General features: G+C 55.2%; 3 protein-coding genes and 1 long non-coding RNA gene across 8 annotated transcripts; 1 reads left to right on the top strand and 3 right to left on the bottom strand.

Annotated features, from left to right (window-relative positions):
* Nucleotides 1–324: 324 nt before the first annotated feature.
* ANP32E (acidic nuclear phosphoprotein 32 family member E) lies at nt 325–9138 on the bottom strand. Of its 2 annotated transcripts, none has more exons than XM_033082908.1 (7): nt 8859–9138; nt 6894–7043; nt 6349–6471; nt 5601–5763; nt 4717–4871; nt 3842–3893; nt 325–3011 (listed from the first exon to the last, which is right to left on the bottom strand). In XM_033082908.1, exons 1-7 carry the CDS (start codon nt 8910–8912, stop codon nt 2944–2946), a joined length of 765 nt encoding a protein of 254 aa, XP_032938799.1. In that variant the 5' UTR covers nt 8913–9138; the 3' UTR covers nt 325–2943. The 2 variants fall into 2 exon arrangements, with proteins under 2 accessions (XP_032938799.1, XP_032938800.1); XM_033082909.2 differs by having other exon boundaries at nt 325–3008; nt 8859–9100.
* Nucleotides 9139–12841: 3703 nt separating this feature from the next.
* LOC117008779 lies at nt 12842–16551 on the bottom strand. Of its 2 annotated transcripts, XM_033082847.2 has the most exons (5): nt 15993–16551; nt 14503–14571; nt 14129–14282; nt 13051–13112; nt 12842–13020 (listed from the first exon to the last, which is right to left on the bottom strand). In XM_033082847.2, the coding sequence occupies exons 1-5, from the start codon at nt 16324–16326 to the stop codon at nt 12992–12994; spliced, it is 648 nt and encodes a 215-aa protein (XP_032938738.1). In that variant the 5' UTR covers nt 16327–16551; the 3' UTR covers nt 12842–12991. The 2 variants fall into 2 exon arrangements, with proteins under 2 accessions (XP_032938738.1, XP_032938737.1); XM_033082846.2 differs by having other exon boundaries at nt 12842–13863; nt 14185–14282.
* Nucleotides 14213–15165, top strand: LOC117008780. Its single transcript, XR_004420359.1, has 2 exons — nt 14213–14303; nt 14431–15165. It is a non-coding gene; the product is annotated as an uncharacterized LOC117008780 (long non-coding RNA).
* Nucleotides 16552–19086: 2535 nt separating the features above from the next.
* CA14 (carbonic anhydrase 14) lies at nt 19087–22497 on the bottom strand. Of its 3 annotated transcripts, none has more exons than XM_042780068.1 (11): nt 22193–22497; nt 22043–22066; nt 21238–21417; nt 21026–21168; nt 20495–20590; nt 20353–20419; nt 20130–20287; nt 19927–20056; nt 19799–19819; nt 19643–19727; nt 19087–19462 (listed from the first exon to the last, which is right to left on the bottom strand). In XM_042780068.1, exons 1-11 carry the CDS (start codon nt 22242–22244, stop codon nt 19378–19380), a joined length of 1041 nt encoding a protein of 346 aa, XP_042636002.1. In that variant the 5' UTR covers nt 22245–22497; the 3' UTR covers nt 19087–19377. The 3 variants fall into 3 exon arrangements, with proteins under 3 accessions (XP_042636002.1, XP_042636003.1, XP_042636004.1); XM_042780069.1 differs by having other exon boundaries at nt 19087–19459; XM_042780070.1 differs by having other exon boundaries at nt 22043–22063.

Genomic DNA, 22497 nt, shown 5'->3' with positions numbered 1-22497 from the left:
TTGTTCTTGTGTGAAGAATATTTCAGCACCAGACTTGGCTCAGGCTGCTGGGTACAAAGCAGGGTCTGTGAAAAGCAAATCTCGAGATTCACCCAGACTCAGACGTCTGAGGCATCTGTGTTAAACCCACCTGGAAACACTCAGGGAACCATTCAGGTTTTCCAGAACATCCTTCCTCAACTGTTCCAATGTTACCAAGGATTAAAGTATCACAAGTGCAAGTTCCATCCCCAGAAACACAGATTTCCACCCCATTTAAACACAACCAGAAAGAAAATTCCCTTACTCCATTCCTTCCACAGGTGGACACACGCCGAGAAGTAATCCAATACAATAGTCTCAATTTATTTGAAATAATTTGGTTTGAAAACTTTTTAATTTAAAATTTACAGCACACATGGGGAGGAAACATGTTTTGTTACAACTAAAAGTTACCAGAAGAGTGCTGCAGGGCTGTTGTCTTTAATTTAACACTGTCATGGCTTTATTCAAAACACAGTTGCACAAAATCAGTTACTCCAAAGTTTCAGGAAAGAGTCGGAGAAGGAACCAAACCACACTATATACAGACTGCCATACAAAGAGCATTAAAATAGGACAAAACCTCTACAAAATATAAAACCCACCCTGACGTATTTGCATGAAAAGACCACCCACCAAGCAAAAAAGTTTCAAAAGTTATCTGGAGGCTCTGAATTCCTCGTTAAAAAACGCTGTTTGCTGCATGCCGAGCGGAGGACGCGGGACCGGGGGTGGTGGCAGTGGGACAGAAACAGATTCTGGGGGTGGTGAGGGGCGCGGGCTCCACGGGGCGCGCGGCACTGCGGGTGTTGGGAAGTGGCAAGTCTGGCCTAGGGAAGGGCTGTCACCCCTCGGAGCTCAGTCTGTCTGGTCTCAGGAGCTGGACTCGCTTATCCAAACAAGCCCACTGCCCACGTTATTTTAATCCATCAAAATAGACTCTTTTTTTTTTTTTTTCCATTTAAAACTAATTTTATCTGCATCAGTAACAGTTAATTAAAACCCTGACATGTAGGTGCTCTAATGTACACACTTATAAATAACAAGTTTCAATCTAAAGACAATAAGCAAAAAGGATGGGGAAACACTTTTTCTCTCCAAGCTGAGCACGGAGTGAGTGCCTTGCCCAGAGCCTCCAGGACACGACAACCGTGCACTGACCCACCCAGGACTCATCATCACAAACACACGACTTGGTTGTGGCTGCAGAGGAAGTTTCACCACGGCTTTTCTAGTGTCTTTAACTCCTTAAAAAGCAGAAAGGCCAGGGAGCTGTTCCCGAGTGTACCACCGCCCGCCAGACTCCGCTCCCAGGCTGGGAAGGTTGGGCCCCGCTACACAGCTACAGGAGAAACCCAGAGTTAAGGCTCTAGCTGGGGGGAAAAGCCACACACACAGGGAGCGAGGCTTTGCAGAACTCCAACCCTGCAGATCTAAACTCCACCCAAGAGCTGGAGCTGACACTGAGTGTGTGGAATTCTGAAGGAACATCCACAGGAGCCAGGTGATGAGGGACCGGCTCGCTCAGGCCCAGGAATCTCCCTCCTCCCACCCACGGGCTCTCCCCAGTTTCCAGCAGCTATTGACAGCCAGGACAGATACAAAAATAAGTCTCTGGAATAAAGCTGTGTGTGATATTTGGTTCAGGACCTATGTGAGACAATGTCAGTCAGTGTGATACCACGACTACACCGAGAGAAACCCAGATCACGCCTGGAGGAGGAATGCTGGAAGTCAGAATTTCCAGCAGGAAAGATGATACATCGGGGCAGATTAGGAACTATAAAGGCTGCTAGAAAAAAAGCTTCTCTGCACATCCCCCATGCTTGCTCCTGATGCATCTCTGCAGCCACTCAATGTAAACCCCCAAATATTCCCGACTGTTCTACCCAAACTGAACACTTTGCCAGATTTAAACAGTTTAAGAGGTGACGTGCAGAGAAGGGCCAAGTTGGGTTCATCCTTCCCTTCAACAGTTCTAGAAAAGCTGGGGGGTGGAAAACAACACACTTGGAGGAGTTACCCGTTCACTTTTGTATCAGAAATGCATATTTCATCTATTTTATACATTTTATAGCCATGAGTGGTGCAGAATTCCCAGAATGACAATGCAAGAGCAAAGTGAGTGAAGGTTTAACAAAGATATCTAGCAAAAAGGTTTGAAACTACACATTAATTGCTTCGTTAATACCTGCAGTGACAACGGACTTGGGAGAAAATTTATGAACTGCAACCCTTTAAGGATCACAGCTCTTTCAGTTTGCCAAAATACACCCTTGAAGGAATCTAGTGAATACTCCAAACACTGAACATTGGAGCAAGCAGGAAAACAAAAACATCTTCTGAAACCCACTGAGGCTTTTTACCCTGGAACACCAAAATAGAGAGGAGCCTTCAAAAAATCCCAGGAGTCACCTTTGAAAAAAACTGATACAAGGGTGTCATCTAGTTGGGGGTTTCCAGTTGAATCCATGGAAAACTTGGCCTGGAGTTAACCGATTTAAGAGAATGGGGAATTCGCTGTAGAGCATTTTTCAGTTGAGCTTTTTAAGCACAGAAACTTTAAAATCCTGAATGAAAGCTCCCAATATTAAACCCATGGGGCATGGGGTTGGATTCAGGGCTAACAATGACCAACACAGCAAGATTGTACGAAATTAAAGAGCTCCAAAGAAAAGTCTGGTGGGGGGAATTTGCCAATGGCTTCAGTGATTATAGGGCTGAAAATTGTTCTCTACAGAAGGTTCCCTATGGGCTATCAGAGCTTATCTGGAATGATAAAAGGGGCAGGAATAGTAAAACCACACTTCTGCTATAAAAAGTTAACATAGGATTTCTGTCAGGACATCTATGGTACATGGACATACAGAGCTGCATAATCACTATTGCGTCTTCCGTAACTGGAGAGTCTGGTCCTGCAAATTAATCCTCCTCTTCCTCGCCTTCGTCCTCGGGCTCTCGTTTCCTCTTCTCCCCTCGGACGCCCTCTGCTAAGGAGAGAGGGACACACTCAGCCCATCACGCTGTGCCCAGAGCCAGGGGATGGGGAGTGTGTGGTGCAGAATTCCCGAGGGAACATCCCTGCATGAGCAGCACCGGGATCCTGCCCAGCCTGCTGGGGCTCCCAGCAGCCAAACCGGGCTGGGGCGGCGAGCTGTGCGCTCTGCTGGTGGGAGCCCGCAGTGCAGAGCTGCCCCATCCAGCCCTGGAATCCCCAGCACTCCCTCCCTGCCCTGTGGCCAGTCCTGACTGCAGGGCTGCGCTTGTACAAAGTGAAAAATCCACGCTGCTCCTTCAGAAATGCTGTTTTTGCAAGTGGAAAATATCCAGCTCCCAAATCTGCTCCACTGAGCCCAGCGTGTGGAGGAGATGGGAGCTCAGCTGGGAAGAAATTCTGGGATTTGTCTTTATGGAGATGTGGAATTTTAAATGAAAAAACTTATTAAAAAAAATACTTCTTGCAAACACAACTTTGTCCCTGCAGCAGAATTGCTTGTGGAGAAGGCACTTTCCACTGGATGAAGGGAAAGCTCCAGCTGCTCCTGGCTGCCAGGCTTTGCCAGCAGAGACTGGTGCATTTCAGAGATATTTTCAATATATGTAAATAACAAGATGCACAGCAGAGCACCACTCCTCTCCACATGGGAGAACAATTTCCAACTGCACAGGAGATAAAGTCTTTCCTTTCAGAAAATCGTTCTTTCTTCCTCACTTTTACTTTACTTTTATTTTGGTTTTGTGTTAATGTGCATGTCCCAAACTATAAAGAATTATAGAGAATTGATTGTTTCAGTCACAACTTGAATACTTGAGCACTTACCTTCTTCCTCCTCATCACCTCCTTCAACGTAGTCATCATCATCTTCTTCATCCTGTACAAAAATTGGGAGACATTTTTACAATTGCTGTTTATTGAAGGTTCCACAATGATCCAGGCAGAAATCCAGGAATTCCCTGCACTTTCCCCCCAAGGCATCAGTCAGCCCCAGAGGTTCATTTCTTTGTTTTTCCCCACTGTTCACTACCTTAACCCAGCTCAGGGTTATTGACAAATCAACTGTGAGAGAGATGCCATCAGCTCCAGATTGCCTCTGAACCCACAGTCAGTAAGGGCCTGGAGGAAAAGGTGCACAACAGCCTCCTCTTCCCAAATTACTGGGAAAACGAGTAAGTTGTGGTGTTGGGTTTTTTTTTTTTTTTTGTCTTATTCTAAAGCTGATAAATGAGAAATGTAAACAAATAAACCATCAGCTCTAGAGAATTCGACAAACTCAAGTCTTGGTTTCATATCCCTCTGCTTGGTGGAATTTTGTACACAGGGGACAAGTCAAAGTGGGGAGACAGGTCTCTGACACTGGCCCTTGGAATACTGGAAATAAACCCAGTGCACATTAACTCCCTGACTGGAAGCAAACTCTTATCCAAGAGCCAGGGGCCTTCGATCCCAGCGGGGGAGCTGCTGGTGCAGCCTCACACACAAACCCCACACCAGGCACCTTCTCCTGTCCAGACCCTGCAGAGCCAGAGGGGAGCACCTGGCCAGGACCCAGGGCACTGCTGTCCTGTCGTTTGTGTGACCAGTTCATAGCTACAAGAACTCCTCTGCTCTAGGAACTGTACCAGACCTGTTCTCCATAACCACAGAACCCCACAGGAGCTTCGCTTCCTGCCTTTGGCAGGATTTACAAACTTTACCTGAATTTCTTCTTTCATCAGATATGAAAGACCAACTTCCTCTTCCTCTTCACCTTCCCCCAAATCTGAAGCTCCATCATCTTCATCATCTTCCTCTTCGTATTCTCCTGGAGGCCCAGCTTCATTCTCATCATCATCGTCATCTTCATCCCCTTCTACAGTGAAGGACATGCACACAGATCAGAAGTTCAGTTCCATTCACTCCTCTTTGAGTACAGCAGGATGGGCTGGCTCTAACAGTTTTTTCCCTGAAGGATTTGGGGATTTTTCTTTTTTTCTAAATCCATGCAACACATGGGAAATGACCATAATTTTAACCAAGTTAGATTTTGTGATTCTTTCTCTAAGAAAGTGCTTTTTCCTCACAAGTTTCAGGCAAAACTCTTGATGTCTGAAGCAGCTACAAATGCAAACCCCTGCCAGCAGAAGGGGCTGAGAGCCACAACAGCCCCGTTAAGGACTGCAACCAAATTGGGACCAAAAAGAACTAGGTGTGCTTTTGGAACTAAAATTTGTATTGCACTGAAGCAGGGGGCTGAAGCCATTACCAAACCCTGTAAAATTGTTAATTTTTAATTCAAAACAGTGTGCCTGTCCCCTTGCTCTGAATCACTCAGTGGCACAAAGGGCTTTACTGCTGGCAACAACTTCAAGAATATTTGTGTCTTTGCAGAAGTATCTTTAGTCCAATTCCCTTGGAATTCTGCAGAACTCAACCTCTCTGAGAGGAGATTTTTTTCTCTGAATCAGTGCATTAATCCCAACCACACTCTGGACTTCAGCAGCACGAGCAGAACTGCACTCATGCACAGGAGACCCTGCACTGCATGGAGACCTTTGTTCCTGCATCCCACTCCGACCCCCAGTTTGTTTCAGGGAGTTACCATCATCATCATCTTCTGAGTCTGGCGCCTCGTTGTCCTCCTGATCAAACCCGTCCAGGTATGTGATCTGCTGGAGCAGCTCAAAGATGCTGTCCCTGTAGTCCTCAAGGTTTGTAATCTCACAGTTGAACAGGTCAAGGCTCTTCAAATTCTTCAGATTTTGCTGAAAATAAATGAGAAGTTTTTTTTTTTTTTTTTTTCCCGTGGTGCTCCCAGGTACAGCAGGGTCACAGCTCAAGTGTAACAGAATTAGAATAACTCCCAAACCCCCAGACTCCCCCACGCCTGGGGGTCAGGCTGTGTGCACAGAGCCCAGTTTTGGACAGAAACCCCAAGCACCCAGAAAAATGGGTGAATGGATCAGCACTGCTCCCTCCTCTGCTCCACTGTCCCAGTCCTGGCTGTATCACACCCCTGCCTGAGTCACTTCAGAGTTAATGAAAACTCATCAAACACACCTTAACGAACCAGCACAGGGGAATCAGCACAACAGGCCTTGGCCACTTTTCCCTCAAAGACAAAACAAACCCAGCCATCTCTGATTTGGGACATCCCAAACATTCCTGACACATTTTCCAGCAGTGGGGTTACACATGTTGTCCCACAACCATGGCACGGAGTCTGGCAAACCAGACCAACCACGAGACTGAAGAACATTTGCACCAATCCACTGCAAAAATATTAAGGGTTCTGGATAAAAAATAGTGCTTATTACATCTCCCCAGAACCCCTCCCACTTCATACTCACAAGAGCTTCCACAGTGCCAAGATCTTTGATTTTGTTGCCACTTAGATTTAGATATGTGAGATTAGGACATCTCTCTGCAAGGACCTCCAGGCCTCCAGAAATTACATTGTCGCTCAACTCCAGCTATTGTACAGAAAAAAACAAATTAACAATTAGATTTTCAGCCTTAGATTCAGCTGCATCATTGTTAATTGCTCTCCGTTTAAGAATGTAATCACTTTTGAAGATTCAGCCAAGGTAACAAGCTTTGGCTGTCAAGAAGTTCCTTTGAGTTGAGAATTATAAACTGCTCCTTAAAGTCTGATTGGGGCACTCGTGGTGGAGTTACCAGGGATGGAGTTCACTGCCAGCAGTGAGCAACCCAAGGGCCTCCCACCAAGGCACCCTGCTCAGCAGGGCACAGCTGGACCTTCCCAACCCCACAGCCAAGCAGCTCCTGCCCCAACTCCAACTGGGGACACCCAAAACCATTCCAGTTCCCAAAAGTGCATTTCAGAGCCCCACGAAGCACCCTCAGCTCCACTCAGGGTGAAAGGAGTACCCACCTTGCGGAGCTTGCTCAGCGTGGGCAGCTTGGCCAGCGACGTCAGCTCCACGTTGGCCATGCTGAGGAACTGGAGCTCCTTGAAGGAGTCGTTGAGCCCTTCGATCTCCCCGTTGCTGGACCGGCAGTTATCGAGCACCAACTCCGTCACCTGCAGGCAGGCAGCGAGGTGAGTGAGGGTGTCAGAGCATCACTGCAGCCCCCAGCCCCACCTGAGCCCACCCTGGACCGGGCAGGGGCTGCGGGTTTGGGCTTCTCTGAAAATCAGACCAGACTTCTGCCCTGGAATCACCAACACCCACCTAATTAAAAAATTATACAGCAGTTTCCCTTCCTCTAAGCACGCACGGAACTGTGCAAAAACTGCCACCTGACCCCAAAACTCCACCGATGGAGTACACTGGTACAGCTGGTGTGGCTCTCCACAGAGCCACTGCAGCCAGGATGCACCAGCTGCCCTGCACGCAGCCAGCTGCTGCAACTCCTCAGGTCTCACCATCCAACTGTGCATAACCAAACTCACAAAACTACTTTCTCTCTGAACCTAAAACCTTCTAACTCCAAATTATTTTTCCCAGAGAGTCCTGGTGGTTGATTGAGCACAAATAAATAATTTCCTTGTGCACAAGCCACTCGATAATCAATACAGGTCGCGTACTTGGAGAAGCAGCAACAAGCACCAGCCAATTAATTTTAAATTATTTTAACCAGAGTGGGACATCCACTTGGTAAAGGACAGGCACAAGGTGACTCTTCCCTTTCCCCACACACTAAAAAAATTTTGGGAGTGCTGCAGACCCCAAGCAGCATGAGGCCAGCTTCCCACTATCACTATTCCACACAGACACTGAGTTTTAAGGCTAGGTGCTGGGGAAAGAGGGAGGTCCCAGCTTCATCCTGGCAGCTGCACGCTGGCAGGGCGAGGAGGCCTCTCTGGGTACCTGCCACCAGCAAACACCGCTGCGTGGGTCAAACCAACACTTTTGGGCAGTTTGTTCCCCTAAAACCCACGTGCGCCAGGTCAGGGAAAGCGAACAGGTCCGGACTTTACTCTCGGGGTGGGTTTGCTCAGCGAGGAGCAATGCTGGGAGCGAAAGAAGTGATGCTGGGAGCGAGGGGAGTGAGGGGAGCAATGGGTGCGATGCTGGGAGCGATGCTCGGAGCAGTGTTGGGATGCTCGGAGCGATGCTCGGAGCAGTGTTGGGATGCTCGGAGCGATGCTCGGAGCGGTGTTGGGATGCTCGGAGCGGTGCTGGGATGCTCGGAGCGATGCTGGGATGCTGGGAGCGATGCTCGGAGCGATGCTGGGATGCTGGGAGCGATGCTGGGAGCGATGCTGGGATGCTCGGAGCGATGCTCGGAGCGGTGTTGGGATGCTCGGAGCGGTGCTGGGATGCTCGGAGCGATGCTCGGATGCTCCTCGGATGCTCGGGCCACGCTCGGGGCCGGGGGCAGCGCGGGCCCCGCCGCGCACGTGCGCTCCCGCCTTTCCCGGAGCTCCGTTTTTTAATTTTTTTTTTTTTTCTCTTTCCAAAGAAACGGAAAGTTGGAAGCGCGGGGAGACGCGGGAGGGGTACGGGGACACCACGGCACGCCCGGCGGGGCGGCGGGAAACAACGTTAATTGTACTAATTAAAGGCGCCGGGATGAGCGGCGGGCCGCGGCCGGGGCCGCCGCCGTGACCTGTTTACTGCGGCCGGGGGAAGCGGCGGATTAACGTCGCGGGGAGCCAAGGCCGCCGCACCGCCGGGAACTCCGGGGCACCCCGAGAACGGAGCGCGGGGGGAACGCGGGGGGGCCGCGGGTCCCGGGGCCGCGCCGGAAGCGCCGCCCGCGCCCCGCCGGGCCCTGCGCCACGGCTGACCCAGATTCGGCAGCGGTGCCGCCGGGCCTGCGCGGCCCGAAGCGGCAGCGACGGCCCCACGGGGCGGGGGGAGCGCGCCCCACCGGTCCTGCCGCCCCTCACCTTCTCGGGGGCCCGGTTCCGCAACTCCAGGTTGATGCGCTTCTTCATCTCCATCGCCCCCCCCTCCCGCGGTTCCGCACTGACGAGGGAGGGTGGCCGAGGGCGGCCGCGAGGGTCGCTACGGCTGCGGCGGGCGCCGGGAGCGCGCCGGGAGTGGGTCGGGGGTCGCCGGGGCCGCCCCGGCCGCGCCGCTCCGCCGCAGCTCCGGCACCGTCAATGGCCGCCCGCACACTGCGCCTCCATGACACGGCGCATGGCGCCCCCCCCGCCACGCCACGCCTCGGGGCGGGGCCTCCGCGCGCCGGGCCCTCATTGGCTCGCGCCGCGCCGCGCCATTGGCCGAGCGCGCTGCCCGTCCCGGCGCGCGGGGGCCCGGGGATTGCGCTCGCGCGTGGGGGGCGGCGGGTGCGCGCGCCCTGAGCGGGCGGGGCGGGGCTGGGGCGGGGGCGGGCCCGAGGGGGCGGAGCCGGGCCGAGACCGCTGTTCTGAGGGGGCGGAGCCGCGGGCCGCGGTTCTGAGGGGAGCCGGGTCGGGGATTGCGGTTCTGAGGGGAGCCGGGCTAGGGATTGCAGTTCTGAGGGGAACCGGGCCAGGCATTGCAGTTCTGAGGGGAACCGGGCCGGGAATTGCGGTTCTGAGGGGAGCCGGGCTAGGGATTGCAGTTCTGAGGGGAACCGGGCCAGGCATTGCAGTTCTGAGGGGAACCGGGCCGGGAATTGCGGTTCTGAGGGGAACCGGGCTAGGGATTGCAGTTCTGAGGGGAACCGGGCCAGGCATTGCAGTTCTGAGGGGAACCGGGCCGGGAATTGCGGTTCTGAGGGGAGCCGGGCCGGGGATTGCGGTTCTGAGGGGAGCCGGGCCGGGAATTGCAGTTCTGAGGGGAACTGGGCTAGGGATTGCGGTTCTGAGAGGAGCCGGGCCGGGGGCCGCGGTTCTGAGGGAGCCGGGCCGGGGGCCGCGGTTCTACGGGGAGCCGGGCCGGGGATTGCGGTTCTGAGGGGAACCGGGCCGGGAATTGCGGTTCTGAGGGGAACCGGGCTAGGACTTGCAGTTCTGAGGGGAACCGGGCCAGGCATTGCGGTTCTGAGGGGAGCCGGGCCGGGAATTGCAGTTCTGGGGGGAACCGGGCTAGGGATTGCTGTTCTCAGGGGAGCCGGGCCGGGAATTGCAGTTCTGAGGGGAGCCGGGCCAGGCATTGCGGTTCTGAGGGGAGCCGGGCTAGGGATTGCGGTTCTGAGGGGACCGGGCCGGGGCTTTCGGTTCTGAGGGGAGCCGGGCCAGGGATTGCGGTTCTGAGGGGACCGGGCCGGGGGCCGCGGTTCTGACGGGAGCCGGGCCGGGGATTGCGGTTCTGAGGGGAAGCGGGTTAGGGATTGCGGTTCTGAGGGAGCCGGGCCGTGCGCGGTCATCCCCGGCCGTGCTCCTCGCTGTCCCTCCATGTCCCGCCGTGTCCCGCCCTGTCCCGCCGTGTCCCGCTTTGTCCCGCTCTGTCCCTCCGTGTCCCGCCGCGCCGCCTCGGGCCGGCTCTGCCCGTGGGGCCGCCCCCGCCGCTCCGTTCCCCGGAGCTCCGCGCTCCTCGGGGCGCGCGTGGGTCCCGGGAAGGTTCACGCGGCTCCGCACTCCGGGTTTCGATCCGGGGAGAGGTTCGCACCCCATCCCGTGCGGACGGGATCGTGCGGGATTTGGCATTTCCCTCACTGCCAACGCATCGGGGAGGGGAGACGGATTTACGCAGCTGGGGAATAGCCCAGCTCCTAAAATCTGAGCCGCTCGGGGGGGATATATGAAGCTCATATCCCGCTCTGGGTGGATACGTGGGATTTGTGTCCCCCTCAGGTTGCATATATGGGATTTATATCCCCCTTGGGGTGGATAGATGGGATTTATATTCCCCTCTAATTAGATATAGATAATTTAGATCTCCCCAGGTGGATAGACAGGATTTATATCCCTATGGAAATTCTTTTCCTATTTAAAATTAATAATTAATGAATGTTTCTCTGTTGAAGCTTTTCTCCTAGAAAATGATCCTTGCAAAGAGCCTGCTGGCTGCCAACATCCCTCATGCCCAGGCAGGACAATTCTGGGAAAAGCAGATCCAAATATTTACATGTGTACTCTTTTAACTTTGCAGACATAAATAACCAGAGACATTTTGGCAACCTGGTGACAGAATTAAGAAAAACAAAAACCAGCAACCCAACATGGGATTGTTCTGGTTTTGTATAAACTCCATGGAGAAAATATTTCCTGTTTCAGTATCAGATGGGGAGAGGTCAACCAAGGAGTTTATCTCGTCTTTTAGGAAAGGGTTAAAATGGCTTTGGAAACGCTGGATTTCGTGGGTTTGGGAATGGAGGAAAAGCGGGAGAGAGAAGGAAAAACAGGTGAAGGACTATTTACTTTTGTTCTGGATTCATGGGATGTGGGTGGATCAGTTCATGCTCTGCACACTGGAGCTGGAAGGGCTGACCTAAGGTTGATGTTGATGGACAACAGTCCATCAGCGTGAGCACAGCTGGGAATCCACTGAGGGAAGACAAGAACTTGGGAATACAAAACACAGGAGAAAACCCCAGCCCCCATCCATAACTGCCTAAACCTGCACAAAATCACCTTCACAGGTCACTACACAGCGTGTTTTCAACCCTGTGGGAGCAGGTGCAGCAGGATTTGGCTCCGGGATGGTTTGATAAGGAGGTGCTGGAAAATGCCAGAGACCTGGAGAGCCTTCTGCTTGCCTCCTTCTGGGCAGTAACTGGGAAAGGTTCTCACAACTGCAGGGAAAATCCTCTTTGTGTCAAAGCTGCTTATCCCGGGGGTTTGCTGGGAGAGCTGGGTGGCTGCTCCAGAGGCAGTGGAGCTACCAGCACCCTCTGAGTGCGGGGAAAGGGTAAATCTGGGAAAGGAGCTTGTGGAAGAGCCAGGAGGATGGTTCATTTTGGGACTAAAGAGGTTTGGGTGAATATTCCCAGCTGTCCCTCCGTGGTGTGTTTGTGTCAGCGCAGCGCTGTCCCAAATTCCGCTGGAAGGTGAGGTTTGGTCAGGAAGGATTTGCTCTGGAAGGGAGCAATTTGATTTATAGTTAGGCCAGGTTACAGCAAACTGGTTCATTTTCTGTGTCTGCATTAGAGGGATGGTTTTTAGAAATAAACTCATAACCTTTATCCACATATTTTATTTTCCTTTAATTGCTTTTTACTCCACTCCAGGGTTGGAAATCTCACTGCTGTGTGATCTTGAATGATTTTCCGTGGTGCTCTTGGCTTTTTTCAATCCAGCTTTATGGCAGCACGGAGCCAGGAGGTGGCACTGCCCGGCAGTGCGTCCGGTCTCGCTCCTCCTGCCGCTTCTGAACCCCTTTCAAGCCTTTGAGCTTCGGTAGGAAACAGAAGTCTTCTTTCCAGGGCTGGGGTGCTGGATAACCCGGGAATGGTGGGACAGGCCCTGCTGCTCCGTGGGTGCAGAGGAGGTGGCAGGGATGGGTTGTGCCTGCTCCTGGTATCTGGGAGGTGTCTGGAGGGAGCCAAGGCTCTGGGACTGTGAATCTCCTGCTGGCCTGACTCAACATCCCTTGGCTGGGCTCAGCCTCTTTTGTCCTGTAGGGTTACCTGGATACAGCAGTTTTCCATCCCTCCTTCCTGTTAACTCTCCCAAGGACAAGCAACATAGGCACCGAGTGTGGGATTGCACTTTTTCCCCAAAAAAGGAATTTAACTCTGATTTCTTGACCAAAACCACTCATTTCTCTTATGTTTTGCTCTCCATGGAGGGTCTGGGGTGGTGGGAGGTTTTCTGGTCCAGCTTCTCATCACACCCAGATATTGTGGGTGTTTCTGTAAAATAAATGGTGTGAAGAGCAGTTCTGGAAGAAGCAAAGCTGGAAGCTCCAGGCTGGGTTTAGAGGCTGGAGGAATCCTTCTGACAGGACAAGCACTGCACACATTGTTTATGTTTGTTATTCCACTTCTGGTTACATATTATTTACCACGAGAGACCATGGTAAATAATCCCCGTGTGTTGGGGTTTTTATTGGCAGAGGTTTTTATTTACAGCAGAGTCGGAGGAAACAGGAAAGGACTGAAGCATTGCAGAGCTCTCTGTGCTCACACCGTGGGACAGCACCAAAACCTTCAGACACAAAGTGTCAGCAGCTCCGGAGCAGACACAACGCCTCACAGAGAGCATGTCATTGTCAACACCTGGCAGTGTCCTGTCACCATCCTAGCACTGTGGCTGGAAGGAGGGAAAAAGGTGAGCAGGTTCCAGAGTGTGGCAGGATGGGGTCGGTGTATTCCCGGGATGTCGGAGAGCTCCAGCTGTGGGAAAAGGCTGGCCAGGTGGGATGGAGCTTTGGAGGAACCTGGGTGGGAGGTTCATCCCAACCCAAACCTTTCCAGGGTTTTGTGGAGCAGGGTATTTGGGTGGATGAGCAGCGAGAGGTGCCTGGCTGCTCACACCCATGAAGGTCCAAATGACAACAGGTCATTGCGAAAACACCCTGGAAAGCCTCTCCTGGCCATCAGTGTCCATCAGAGCTGCTGGTGAGTGTCCTGGCATTGCAGCTGGATGCCTGGAAGGGTTTGTTATCTTTCCATTGTTTTGGAAAGTTGCTGCTTCAGAAAGAATTGGGTTTCCCTGGGTTAAAGGACACACTTTGAGTGAGTGCTGAAATCCCAGAGTACCTTTGGACGGGTCTGGGGGTCATAGCAGGAGACCCAGGAAGCTGAGGAGGATGATGAGGGTGAGGTGGCCCTTCAGGGACGATCCAAATGACTCCTGGGAATGCTGGTGAGTCAAGGAAAATGAATCAGTCAGAAAAGTCACATGTTTTATTGTGCTAAAAGCCTGCAGCAGAGCTCCTGAGCTGACAAGCACCCACCTGGGTGTCCTTAGCATCCCTGGCATCCCCTGAAGAATTTGTATTTGGTAATCCAGAGGTCGTGGTGGTGTCATTCTCTTCTGAGAACCACTTCTCCCAGTCTATGTCTCCAAAGGTGCTGGTCTGGATGTGGAGAAAAAGGAATAACCTGGTGTGTCACAGCATAGGATTAACTCCTGTGCAGAGAGATCCCTCCTTGGGATGGCTTTGATAGTATTTAATTGGGAAAACTAGGAATTTCCCCCTGTTTCTGTGTGAACTGGAAAAAGAAATCCCAACTCAAACCATTCAATGATTGCTGTTCATGGACACTCTGTGCAAACTCACTTGTCTTGTTCTGTGGTCTAAAAATCAGCATTTTAAATCCATTAATTTTTCCTTGTGGCCGAGATTTGGGTGAGGAAAACTTGTTTTTTGGGGAATACCAGGAGAAACCCAACTCACCTCGTATGACTCCAAGTCATACACATACGTGGCAGGGGTTGCCGTGATGTTGTCATAGTAATAGTCTTCTGTGGAATATGTGGAATCGTAGTAATTGCCTGGAATGGAAACAGCTCCAGGTGAGGGGGCACTGTGGGGGCTGGGGACCCCTGTCCAGGACATGTCCCCCCTGTCCTGACTTGTGATCCCCCAGCTTTTCCCCCCGAGCAGCCAGCGTAACTCTAACCCATATAAATCCCTTCCCAGCCCCGGTTATCCCAGCTCACTCCTGTGGCTTTTGGAAAATAGTAAAAATGCTTTAAAAAAGGCATTTCTCACTTAAATGAGCCATGTAGTCGTATAAATCCTGTGCCATCTCCTCCAAGTCATCTTCGAGCTCCACTTTCCCTGCAAGCAAAGGAACAGCGCGTGGATCATCGCGGGAGCCGCGGGCCGGGCCGTGGGCGCGGGGTCATGTGAAGTTCCACTGATTTATTGCTGCTCTGGGCCAAACCTGTTTCCTGTGGGACTGATGGATTCACAACCGACCCATAATCAGATCCCAACTAAAGGTGTGGGATCAAACCAGAGCCGGGGTTCTTCCTCCGCTTTTGGGTGTGGATGAAGTGCGAGATGCGCTGGTGGGGATGGAGCCTCTGGCTGCGCTCCTGCGCGCCAGACCCAAATCCCGGCTGGATCTCCCCTGGGATCCTCATCCAGGATCCAGCTGCTCCAGCGCCTCTGGCTGTGGAGCTGCCAAGGACTCAGAAGGGACCCTCGTGTTTCCTTAGGGCTGAGCCACTGTAAATAAATCCTGACCCTTGTGGCATTGTCACAGCTGGAGCAAGCGGCTCATTCCCTATTCCAAACATAAGGTTCTTGCATTTTGGGAGGATTTTTTAAAGCAAATTAATTGGAAACATTAATGTTCTGATAGTCGCAGGTTCATACATTAAGATACTAATGAGAATGGAAGATATGGAATAATAAGATATTTTTATAGTTTGGTATTTTTAGTCATAAATAAGACAGGGGAGAGGCCCAGGTCCCAAAATTCTCATTAGGGAATTCTCTGAAAACACGACTGAGGCTAAAGACTGCAGGGTGGGATTGCAGGATGGACACAGCGCGTGACAAACACCTCGGCCTGTCCCACGCCCATCCCGAGCTTTTGGGGAAATTTGGACAGAACCTGGGAGCTGCCCCCACACCCCTCCTTCCCCTGCTCATCCTCTGACAGCGCTCCAGCAGCCTTCCCAGAAATTCACACTGACCATAACAGAGCAACCCTATCCCAAAAAGAGCTTCCAGCTGGGAACCCCCTGATGTGTCACGGTTGGATCCCTTCCTTGGGTGAAGATAAGGGGGAGAAAGAGGAAGGAGAGGCTCTTGGCGTGGCAGAGCTGCAGTTTCCAGTCCCCCTCAGCCGGTGCTGCTGCTGCCCGGAGATGGGGCAATATCACACTCGTCCCTGTGCAGCTGGTTGGGGTTTTCCTCCCTCACTACCCTGTTTCCACTCTTTTCCCCATCTCAAACTGCCCACTTAACTGTCAGGAAATCCTGCTGAGTTTTTTTTCTCTGAGTCTCCTAATAGCTCCCAGCTGGAATTTGCAAATTATTTGAACACAATGCGGGAAACATTCACTATCCCACTGTTCTCCAAGCACGGGCTTTATGGAACTTTCAGTAATTTATATCGTGTATTTTTTCTCCAAGAAAATCCCCCCAAGATCTTTCAGTCTCCAGACCACCCCAACCCACCCCGCGGCATCCCAGGAGCAGCGAGCTAAAATCAAACCGCGCTCGGAAAACCCTGGGAATGCATTTACCGGGCAGGGAGTGAAGCACCAGGAGCACCGCGATGCAGAAGTTCATCGTGCTGGGCTGGGTGTCGGCTGCCGAAGCGGCTCCGCTGCTGCTCGGCGGGACCGTGCCGGGCAGTCCCCGCGGAGGCAGGAAATGACTCGGGGGGCGTTGAGCCGAGCGGGCTCCGCGGCAGCGCGCAGGGAGCGCGCCTGTCCCGCACCGCAGCCGGGCTGAGCGCACCGACCCCGCCGCCCCGCGCTGCCGGAGCTGCCCTCGCAGAGGCGTTTCGGATTGCTGAGTTGCAAATCTTGGGAGTTTTCCCCCTGGGAGAGTTAGTGCCGCTGGATGACTTCTCATCTGGAGGGAGGATGGTTTTGATTATGTTCTAACGGAGCAAGGCAGGGCTATAAATAGCAAATTCTTCTGGGAGAGGAGGCAGAGATGCTGACTGGGAGCCAGAGTCAGTCCCGACTTCCCGTTAAAATCTTGGGGATTTTTTTTGTCTTGGCTTCATTTCCCCTTCCCGTGCCTCAGTTTCTTTATCAGAAGGAAGAAACATGAACGGTCATGAATTATTTTATTTTATAGTAGGTAAAAACATCCTGGGGAGAGTGTGATAGCGGAGCTCCCGCGAGGAGCCGGCGGCATCCCGATGGGAATGGGTGCAGACCGGAGGGGGAAGGAAAAGGGGAAGTGAAGGAGACAGAGGTGAATCAGGTGGTGTAAAATCAGTGTTTTGGTGACTCTTGAACACAGAGGTTGGAAAACCGTGCACAGTACAGGAGGAGCTCGGTTTTGGGGTGCAGGGCCATGGAATCATGGAAGGGGTTGGGAGCGGCCTCAAAGCTTATCTCATCTCCTGTTGATTTTAGACTGAAGGTTTCTGTAGATTTTAAGGATTCTAATCAATCTTAAACCAAAATCTCCCCAAAGCAGACTTTTTTTCCTTCCAAGAGTGGACCCAAGTGAAGAATTTTTCCAGCGCATCCCAAAGGCAATTCCCAGCCCCTCTGGGGTTCTCTGTGCTTTGCTGACGGAGCTTCCCCCTCTGTGGGGAGATGTTAGGCAAAGGGTTAAGTGCCCAGGAATGCTGAGCAGGAAGTGAATCTCTTCAAATGCTCCTCTCCACAAGGTCCTCCTCGCCCTCCTCCACAAAAATAACATCAAAACTCAAAAATCCCAACCCCAGCAGAAATCTGAACTTGTTGTGAAGGATCCCAGCAGGGCTGGAGCCTCTGGCTCAGCCGGGGGGCTCAGGGGGAGCACGGAAGGGTTAAAATTTCCTGAGAGTAAAGGAATGGGGAGGGAAGGGGCGAGGAAGGTCCCTGAGGATGGTTACGGCTTATCAGATGAGTGGACAAACCCTCGGTGTGGGAACTGGGATCAGAATTGAGTGGGATTTGCTGGCTCGGGGCTGGGAATGAGATGGAGTAAGACTTGAAAAAATCGGGAAGACTTGGGCACCAAGGGATCTGGATCAAATGTGCCGTTGGGTGGTAAAGAGGAAAACAGCTGCTCCTCCCTGGCTGTGACCAGTAGCATCCTGCATCCCAGGTGTTTCTGATGGAAAAGGAAACTGCTCTATTTCTGTTCTGTTTTTTTGGTTTTTTACCTCTTTTCTTACTGATTCTTCACATCTGGCAACACGGAGCAAACCCATTGCAGCCACAGAGAGGAGGCAGACCAGGGGCTTCTCCCAAAACCTTGTTTCCTATTCCCCAAATTCCTATTTTGATCTTTCTACTTTTATGTCTTTTTTTTTTTTTATTAAAGGAGTTTTTTTTGCCAAAATGCAACAGTAAAATCTGCCACAACAGATCAGTTCCTGAGGGAAAACTCAACCCGTGAACCAAAAGAGAGGGAAAAAGGAAGGGAAAGGAGGCAGAAGGAAGGAAGAAGGAAGCTCGTGTCCTTGCCGTGCTGAGGGGGCTGCGTCCCCGGGATGCTCTGGGCACCCAGAGCCGGGAGCGCCGGGGGCTCGGCCCGAGGAGGAAGGTGCAGCTGAAGGCAGCAGCGCTCAGACGCGTTGTGTCATTTCCCAGCTTTAATAGGCGGAAGCGAAACGAGGGGAAATTTATACAACGCCGTTGGTAACTCCGGTTCTTCCCTGAACAATGCCTCGTGCCCAGGAGATGGCATTCGCAGGATTCCTGCGGAAGAGGCTGCGCAGGACATTGTTCGGGGTTTTCCTTGCAGGAGACGTGAAGGTGGATGAAAAATCCAAGCCCTCATGGTACCGCTGTCCAGCACTCCCTGCGGGAGGTGGGATGAGCTGCCCATCCCATGGGAATCTGGAGAGATGAGCTTTGGGGCCGTCCAGGCTGATAGAATTTTTTAGAATAAATAAAATTTTTCTGCTCTTCCCAGCTCCTCTGTAAACAGGAGCAGCGAGGGGGTGGAGGGCAGAATCAGAATGGGAGATGTGAGTGGCTTGGAATTGAGAACAAAATGCTGGTTTAAAGAGGAATTCCTTGAAAATAGGAGAAAGGAGAAAGGAGAAGAGAAAAAAGAGAAGCGATCCTGGGGACAGCTGACCGTGCAGACAGGTGGTGACAGATTCTGTCAGGTGTCCCCACTGTGTCCCGCAGTGCAGCCGCTGTCCTGAGTGTCCCCTGTCCCGAGTGTCCCCTGTCCCGGGTGTCCCCTGTCCCGAGTGTCCCGTGTCCCGAGTGTCCCCTGTCCCGAGTGTCCCCTGTCCCGGGTGTCCCCTGTCCCGAGTGTCCCGTGTCCCGAGTGTCCCCTGTCCCGAGTGTCCCCTGTCCCGGGTGTCCCCTGTCCCGGGTGTCCCCTGTCCCGAGTGTCCCCTGTGTCCCCTGTCCCCAGCCCTGGTCCTACCCCCCCATGGCGGGGTCCTCCGGGCCGGCAGGGGGCGCTGTGCCGCTCCGCGCTGTGGGGGCCGAGGGGCGGTGGCGAGTCCGGCCCGGCCGGGGCCGAGGGGCAGTGGCCAGTCTGGGGCTGAGGGGCAGTGTCTGAAGTCCAGGCCTGGGGAATCAGGCCACGACCCCCCATTTTCTCGTGTTTGTCGCCCTGGGGGGATCCGCACCCCCGGGTGCCGCTCTGGGGGTGGGGGGCACCAAGATTGGGATGCTCTCTGCCCTTCTCACCCGTGTTCAGCTCCCAGGGGGGTTGGAGGTGCAGCTCGGGGTAAATTATTTATTTGATTAAGAGTAAAAACCCATTTACACGAGCACAAGACACTGTGGCTGCTGGGGAGGAGGGGGAGAGGGGTCGCTCCCCGCAGCTGTGCTCTGCTCCAGCCCTGGTTTCTTTGGGGTGATCCATCCCCAAAGCCCCTCAAAGGCCCCGTTCCCTCCCCACAAAGAGCCACCAGGAGGGGGAAAGGGCTTTATTTGCAGTGGAGTTCTGGGGCCGAGGGATGGCGTGGGTCCCTCCTTGCCCACCCGGGGGTCAGCGGGAGTGTCCAGTGTCCATGGGGGAGCGGCGGGAGGAAGCCTTGAACACGACGTCCTGTCCCTGCGCCCGCCTCGCGCTGCTGGGGCAGAAACCGGAGTGAGGGGGGGTCTCTCCACGGAGCTCGGAGTGAGGGGGGGTCTCTCCACGGAGCTCAGAGTGAGGGGGGGTCTCTCCATGGAGCTCAGAGTGAGGGGGGGTCTCTCATGGAGCTCGGGGCCCCCTGAGCGGGGGTCCCTCAGAGGGGGCGGTGGGGTCTCACCGCATCCGCTTGGCCCCGAAGTGCAGAGCGAGGAAGAGGCCAAGGCAGCCGGCGACAGCGCCGAAGATGATGGCGATGACCTCACCTGTGTGACGCCGGAGGGGTCAGGGGGGTCCGGGGGTGACCCCCCAGCCCAGCCGCCCGGCCTGGCCCTACCTGTGGAATATCCCTCCGGCTCTGCAAGGGAAAGGCCGGGATCAGGGCCCAGGGCAGCGCCTTGTGCCCAGCCAGGCTCCAGGAGCCATGTGGGGGGCACAGGGAGCCCTTCCCACCCCTCTGCTCACCCGTGGGGAAGGACGAGAACACCACGCGCATGTTCAGCTCCTGCGGGGCTCGGAAATTGTCCACCAGGAGCTGGGGCTCCTCCAGCTCGGCCTCCTCCGTGGAGTAAAGGCTTCCCTGGAGCTGCTCCAGCTGGAACGGGAAGGGGGGAGCGCTGGGGAGTGGGTTCACCAAAGCCGGGGCCGCCCCCCAGAGCGGGTCCTACCTGGGCCCGGCTGATGCGGACGGGCTGCGGGAAGAGGGTCCAGAGGACGCTCTGGAAGCAGGGCGGGGTGGTCAGGGACCCGTTGTACCGGTAATAGCGGTCAAGGTGCGCAGGCAGCAGCTCCCGGATGCTGAAGGTGGGGATGGCCACCGTCTGCCCTGTGGGGGGGAGCAGTTGGGCGTGCTGGGAGGGGGATTTGGGGTTTCCTCCTCCCTCTCCTCACCTGCGTAGCGGATGCTGCCGAGATGCCTCAGGATGTTGTCGTAGGCGGGGTGGGGGTCATCTCCCAGCTGGGGGAGCGAGGGGGGGTCAGTGAGGGGCTGGGAAGCGGGGGTGGGCAGGGGGCGTGGGTGTGGGGTCCGTACCTCCAGGAGGACGCCGAGCACGGCCAGCCCGCCGGGGTGCTGCTGCGCCGCGCTGGCATCGGCGAAACGCTCGGCGTCAAAGTGCACCACGTGCATCTGCGGCACAGCAGGGACCCCCTGAGCCCCCGCCTGCCACCCCCGACCCCTGCCCCGGCCCCCACCCCGCAGCGCTGCCCGCGCCCAGCCCGGCACCGCCCGCAGCGCCCAGAGCTGCTGCCGCTCCTTTCCCACCCTCTTCTTCTTCTGCACCCCATCCCCTCCCTGTACTCATTTCACGCCCCTGGAACCGTTTCCCTCACCAGGACCCCTCTTCCTTTCCCTGCAGCAAATTCCTGCAGTGCAAACCCGTTTTCCGCACTGTTCCCATGCTGCTTCCCACGCTGACACCCCTTCCCACAACCATTTCCCACACAATTCCCATGCCATTTCCTGACCCCAGACCTGTTCCCCACCTCATCCCTCATCCATTTCCCGCCCCCAGACCCATTTTTTGGAGCTGTTCCCTGGCCGGCCTCCAGCGTCCCGCGGTACCTCGGCGGGGGCGCGGTGCCCGTCCAGCAGGTGCTCCGCTCCGGTGGCGTGGCCGGGCCGGCCCCAGTGGAAGTGGAGCTGCACGGCAGCGAAGGTGCGGGACAGCCCCCGGAGCCGCAGGGACGGCGGCAGCGCCAGCACGGCTGTGGGACAGGGGGTGAGCAGCAGGGCTGGGACACCGGGGGCTCCCCGGTCCTGCCCCCCGCGCTCACCGGTGTGGCCGTTGTTGGCGAGGGTCAGCCGGGGGCTCTCGGGGCGCTCGTAGCCCTCGAGCTGCAGCGGCGGCAGGGTCGGGTCCGGCTGTGCCCGCGCTGTGCCGATGTCGATGGGTGACTGTGCCCGGCCCCCACACTCGGGGTGCTCCTCGTGCCAGTGCTGCTGCCCGTGGGGGCCTGGGGGGCACCAGAGCCCAGGTGGGACCCCCCCACCTCACCCCCGTTTCTGCCGCACCCATCGGGGCCCCATGACCCAAAACGCCCGCGGTGCCCCCCAGGCTGGGACACGGGTGACATTCCCAAGGGCCTCGTTAATCCGCTGGGGACATTTTTTCCAGCCGGGGGAGCGGGGACAAAGCCGAGCCCGCAGGGCCCGGGGGGGCACCCATGGGTCCCCTGGGCCCGGCAGGATGGGGCTTAGCGGGATTTGGCCAAGGCCCGATCCTAATTAGATTTGGCAGCAGGAGCCTTATGTAAAGGAGCACAAAGGGACCATTGGAGCGAGGGGTGCGAGGGGGGCAGGAGGGGAAAATGGGGGGCTGCACCCGTTCCTGTCTCAGGGGACCAAGGTGGGCGCCCATTTGGGGGGACCAGGTGTCCAGGGAGGAGAACGGGGGGCTGTCACCCACCCATCTCTTCCCGTCTGGGGGACCCACATGTCCAGGATCAAGGCGGGAGCTGCCACCCATCCACCTCCCCGCCTTCTGGGGAGACCCCTGTGAGCCCCTCACTCAGGGGGTGGTTTCGGGGCTGGGGATAAATGGGGGCTCCATTTATAAATGGGGGTTCGGGCCCCACTCACCCTCGTACGTCCAGTGGGGACCTGCTGGGAAGAGTGGAGGTGTTGGGGTGGGGGGTCAGCTGAGCCCCCCCGGCCCGATATGGGGGCACTGAGGGGAGCTGGGGCTGTACCCCAGAGCGGGATCTGCCGGGGGACCCCGGGGGGACTCACCAGCGGGCAGGGCGGGGGCCAGGCCCCCCAGGAGCAGCAGCACGCTCAGCATGGCGGGGGGCGAGGGGGGCCGGGTGCCACCGGCCCGGCCCTAAATACCCACCCAGGGGGACGGGCCCCCCCGGGGGGACGGGGGGGGCTGGAGGGGCCATGCCCAGCGTGTCGGGGTGCGGGGAGGGGGAAGATGGGGCTGTGGGCTTGCAGTAGCCCTGGGGCTGTGAGCGCTGGGCTTGTGGGGTGAGGGGTTTGTAGGACTGGGGTTTGGGAGGCTCTGAGTGTTTGGGGGGCCTGAGGGAGGGTCCTGG

Source organism: Catharus ustulatus, chromosome 30 (genome assembly GCF_009819885.2).
Source record: "Catharus ustulatus isolate bCatUst1 chromosome 30, bCatUst1.pri.v2, whole genome shotgun sequence".
Classification (NCBI taxonomy): domain Eukaryota; kingdom Metazoa; phylum Chordata; class Aves; order Passeriformes; family Turdidae; genus Catharus; species Catharus ustulatus.
This window is presented reverse-complemented; position numbering and strand designations above follow the sequence as displayed.

Coding starts and splice junctions, on each gene's coding strand:
- LOC117008779 (XM_033082846.2), bottom strand. CDS start 16,326: ATGAGAAGTCATCCAGCGGCACTAACTCTCCCAGGGGGAAAACTCCCA. Junction 14,572..15,992: donor GGTGCTTCACTCCCTGCCCG/GTAAATGCATTC, acceptor CTTTGCTTGCAG/GGAAAGTGGAGCTCGAAGAT. Junction 14,283..14,502: donor CGACTACATGGCTCATTTAA/GTGAGAAATGCC, acceptor TTTCCATTCCAG/GCAATTACTACGATTCCACA.
- ANP32E (XM_033082908.1), bottom strand. CDS start 8,912: ATGGAGATGAAGAAGCGCATCAACCTGGAGTTGCGGAACCGGGCCCCC. Junction 5,764..6,348: donor TTGGCACTGTGGAAGCTCTT/GTGAGTATGAAG, acceptor ATTTATTTTCAG/CAAAATCTGAAGAATTTGAA. Junction 3,012..3,841: donor AGGTGATGAGGAGGAAGAAG/GTAAGTGCTCAA, acceptor CTCTCTCCTTAG/CAGAGGGCGTCCGAGGGGAG.
- CA14 (XM_042780068.1), bottom strand. CDS start 22,244: ATGCTGAGCGTGCTGCTGCTCCTGGGGGGCCTGGCCCCCGCCCTGCCC. Junction 21,169..21,237: donor CGCCAACAACGGCCACACCG/GTGAGCGCGGGG, acceptor CCTGTCCCACAG/CCGTGCTGGCGCTGCCGCCG. Junction 19,820..19,926: donor GTTCTCGTCCTTCCCCACGG/GTGAGCAGAGGG, acceptor TTTCCCTTGCAG/AGCCGGAGGGATATTCCACA.